General features: G+C 37.9%; 1 protein-coding gene across 1 annotated transcript; it reads left to right on the top strand.

The window, feature by feature from the left end:
* Positions 1–442: 442 nt before the first annotated feature.
* LOC132274604 (sucrose transport protein-like) lies at positions 443–2,861 on the top strand. Its single transcript, XM_059775921.1, has 4 exons — positions 443–1,739; positions 2,001–2,064; positions 2,155–2,198; positions 2,454–2,861. Exons 1-4 carry the CDS (start codon positions 459–461, stop codon positions 2,592–2,594), a joined length of 1,530 nt encoding a protein of 509 aa, XP_059631904.1. The 5' UTR covers positions 443–458; the 3' UTR covers positions 2,595–2,861.
* The last annotated feature ends 1,784 nt before the right edge of the window (positions 2,862–4,645 follow it).

A 4,645-nucleotide genomic window follows, 5' to 3' on the forward strand; every position in this document is an offset into this window, starting at 1 on the left:
TATCACCATTTAACATACAAACTTGTATCAGAGCATAGTTAAGTTTTATTTGATCCATATAATAATTTTTCATAAATCATCATCAATTAACCTAGGCAGTAGTGAAAAAAAAAAAAAAAAAAAAAAAAAAAAATCTAGAAAATAGTACTTGTAGACTATTAACAAACTATTACGTACAAAACCACTCTTACTAATTTAGGTTGATTGATGTTATACTACAGCAAACGAGTGTGATCGTGGATGACTATGACATGGATTTGTCAATCATTTTATCAATTTCACACGTGGTAGTGATCACACGCTTTCCACTTCTGTATAGCTCCGGCCGACTGTTGGATTTGGGACACATTTATCAGACCCCACCAGTTGCAAGTTATCCACACTATATATATATATATATATAAGCACAAATACACAACAATTCATTAATCTACAGCACACTGATAGGGAGAGAGAGAATGGAGAGTGGTGTAGCTATGAAGAATGATAAACAACAACCTACTTCATCTCTGCAACTCAAAAAAGACACACCACCACCACCACCACCACCACCACCACCACCAAGCCCACTGCGAAACATAATAACGGTGGCGTCAATTGCCACCGGCATATGCTTCGTGTGGGCCCTACAACTCTCCCTCCTGACCCCATACGTCCAGCTCCTAGGCATCCCCCACATGTGGGCCACCTTCATGTGGCTCTGCGGCCCCATCTCCGGCATGGTGGTGCAACCCGTCGCCGGCTACTACAGCGACCGCTGCACCTCCCGCTTTGGCCGCCGCCGCCCCTTCATCGCTGCCGGTGCCGCCCTTGTCTGCGTTGGCGTCTTCATCATTGGCTATTCTGCCGACTTGGGCCGCCTCCTCGGAGACCCTACAGCCAAAAAGACCCCCAAGCCCCGCGCCATCGTTATCTTCATCAGCGGCTTCTGGGTCCTCGACGTGGCCAACAACACGGTACAGGGACCCTGCCGTGCCTTCCTCGGAGACCTCGCGGGCAACGACCAACGCCTGACCAGAACTGCCAACGCCTTATTCTCCTTCTTCATGGCGGTCGGACACGTCCTCGGATACGCTGCAGGATCATACAGTCACCTCCACAATATGTTTCCATTCACAATCACTGAAGCATGTGATGTCTACTGTGCAAATTTGAAGAGCTGTTTTTTTCTCTCCATTATTCTGTTACTATCCCTAACTGTCTTCGCGCTCACAACAGTACATGAGAAGCCTATAAGTCTACCGAAATCTGGAAATAACGTGGAGGGGAAGTTACCCTTTTTCGGGGAAATATACGGTGCGTTGAAGGAGTTGCCTAGGTCCATGCGGATGATATTGTTGGTGACGTGTCTGAATTGGATCGGTTTCTTTCCGTTTCTGTTGTACGATACGGACTGGATGGGGAAGGAGGTTTATGGAGGGAAGGTTGGGGAGGGGACGATGTATGCTAAGGGCGTGCACGCGGGTGCATTAGCGCTGATGCTGAACTCGGTGGTGGTGGGGATCACTTCGCTGACGGTGCAGTTTGTTGGGCATGGCGGTGGTGGGAAGCGGATGTGGGGGTGGGCCAACTTTCTGTTGGCAATTTGCTTGGCCATGACGGTGTTGATTACCAAATTGGCTGATTCCACAAGGCGGTTTGCCCCCGAAGGCGGTGGTGGGACTGATCCCTTGCCGCCACCTGTTGGTGTTAAGGTTGGCGCGTTTGCTCTCTTCGCCATCTTGGGCATCCCTTTCTCGGTGAGTTTACAGTTAAAATGTTCATTTACGTTATACTCTAAACTATTTTTATTTAATCATTGGATGAGTTAAGTTCACAGACCATATTTTTATTTAATCATTAAATGCTACAAATAATGTTTTTAGACAATTATAAATTGTATGTGTATATGTATATGTATGCATATGGATGCATTTAAACACATTGTATTTGTGTAAAAAAAACATTTATATAAATGTTTATTATGGACATATACATGATTTTTGAGTGTGTTTGTGCAGGTGACTACTATTGTTCCCTATGCTCTAGCTTCCATATTTTCTACCACTTCTAATGCTGGACAAGGTAAATTAAAAGCCTGTACTGTTTTTGAAAACTTTTAGGGATTGCTAAGCCTTTCTTCTAACATGCTCTTTTGATGTTTGAATGCCACAGGTCTCTCTATGGGAGTTCTCAATTTAGCATCAGTTATACCACAGGTCAGATTTTGTTAGTAGTCTATATATATATATATACACATACATGTAAGACTGTCATATATTCTAGCACCATAATCTGTAATATGTACTTTGTTTTTTATATGTACATCTCATTCTTCTTGTATGGGTTTGATTGTATTTGCTTAACTTTTTCAAAAAAATAATTATTATTATTTTTAAAAAAAATTTAATTGATTGGTATAATATGGGTTATTAGAGATGCAGACTAATTTGGTTAGTTAAATTTTTATACAGATGATTGTGTCTGTAACGAGTGGACCATGGGATGCCCTATTTGGAGGAGGCAATTTACCGGCAATTGTCGTTGGAGCCATTGCAGCCGCAGTAAGCGGCGTGCTTGCGCTTACCGTGCTTCCATCTCCGCCACCATCTTGATACTCAATCCGTCAAGAAAGATATTTAGAAGTCTAATTCAAACGCTCTATCACGACTCAGCCGCTAAATGTTTTTCGAGAGCCACATTTCATTTTTTATAAATTGAAATGCAAGTTTGGATTGTGATATCTAGTTTTCGGTATGTCTCCTCTTAATTTTATCATTTTAGTCCAATTACAAGACTCCGACGTACATTCAACTGACTAGTGGCAGAATCTTGTATTTATGTTGGTTGTATGCCAATTTTTATCAGATTTTAGAAAATAATCTCGTGTTTAATAATGATATCACAACAAATCGTTTGCTAATTCCCTACGTTTGGTTGTTATATGGAACAATCACCGAGAATTAAAAATTGAAATGTCAGTAACCAAAATGTATAAAATAAAAAACATATAAAAATCATAGATTTGATTATTGCCAATAAAGTCGTGCATGCAATAGTTGACTAGTTGTAATATTTGCTTTCAAATGACTAATGATACGCACCAATTTGACTTGAAAATTGACTAATTAGAGAGGGAGGAGAAAATTAAATTCACGAGACAATTGTAATCTTTTTCAAGTTTGATTTTGTTACGTAAGATGAATTCAAACAATTTGCCAGAAGCATTTCATGACCTACAAAAACGTGACACATCGATGATTTTTTAAATTATAACAATTAATAATTCTTTATTTTATAGTGACATGCTCTACCTATGAACAAATTTATATCAAGAAAAATAGTATAAGATCTTTGTTTATATAACATAAATATTGATTTAGATCAATTGATATGATAAAGAATTGAGAATTTAAGTTTCTATGAAGCAACGTATTTGTAAATTAGCTACCAACCAAAAAAAAAATTGTCGTCACATGTGAGACAAGTGATCATCTTGATAACAATCTTTAATAAAGAAAATTATTAAGTGATGGCTTGGACAATAATATATATATATATATATATATATATATATATATATATATATATATGGTGACAGTGACTTAGAGTCCTATAATTGTGTTGATAATAATGGTGTAAAATTGTGAAGAAGTCAGTCATAGAAGAGCAGGGCCTAATGATAAAGAGTGCCATTGGATTGAACCTCTCATAAGAAAATTGGTGGTTGGGCCTTGGACCCACGTTTCATAATTCGAATAATGATTTATAGGCCCAACTCTTTAACCGAAGATTGCAGCCCAACATATGTTATGAGTGTATCCCATCACATACGTCATATGGATGCATGTTTTTCGACTCGACTCTTTGATTAAAGAGTTGGGCTTAAGTAGCATTATTTTTGTAAACCAACAAATTGGACGAACCGAACACATAGGATATCATTATTCTTGTTAAAGTATAACAAATGAATAATTATTTAATTATCGAATTTGATAGTTATTGAATTTAATTTATACAATGTAGTTTGTAAACATTATGTGTGTATATATATGTGTGTGTGTGAAACAATATGGAATAGGCCCAAGGAAAACAACCAACCAAGCTGCAAAACCTAGAAAAGCAAAGGACCTCGTTACTGAAGAAGGTCTGAACCAAATATGGGCCGTAACCAGCCCACCAAAAGAACAGGGCAAAATCATTATTTGGTCTCTCTTTTTACAAACCCCCTGGTAATAATAACTTGGATCTCTCTACACTTCTATATATGAACTATGAGATTCTATAACTTGTTGGAGCTTGTTTGTTTCATAAATAGTCTGAGAGTTTGACACATCCGAGTTCCTGCACATAAATACATAGTCATGTGTCCAATTTTTGAACTATCTGTCACAATTTTCATAAACAGTTTAGTGCTAAATTTTAACTGAAACGATAAATGTTGAAAATTCTTCTTTGTATTCTGAACTCTAATTAAGGCAGAGGGTTTTTGTGTCTTTATGTTTCGAGAGCTCCAACTCCACCATAAACGCCTTCACAAATTGATAATGAAGTTCGACAATGTCATTGTTATTTAATCATAATTGGACACAACAATTAATTGTCTCGCACAGATAATGAAGCTCGACAATGTCATTGTTATTTAATCATAATTGGACACAACAAT

The sequence above is a fragment of the Cornus florida genome, unplaced genomic scaffold (genome assembly GCF_030987335.1).
Source record: "Cornus florida cultivar Cherokee Brave unplaced genomic scaffold, ASM3098733v1 CherokeeBrave_3.0.0_Hap2_Chr09, whole genome shotgun sequence".
Taxonomy (NCBI): Eukaryota; Viridiplantae; Streptophyta; class Magnoliopsida; order Cornales; family Cornaceae; genus Cornus; species Cornus florida.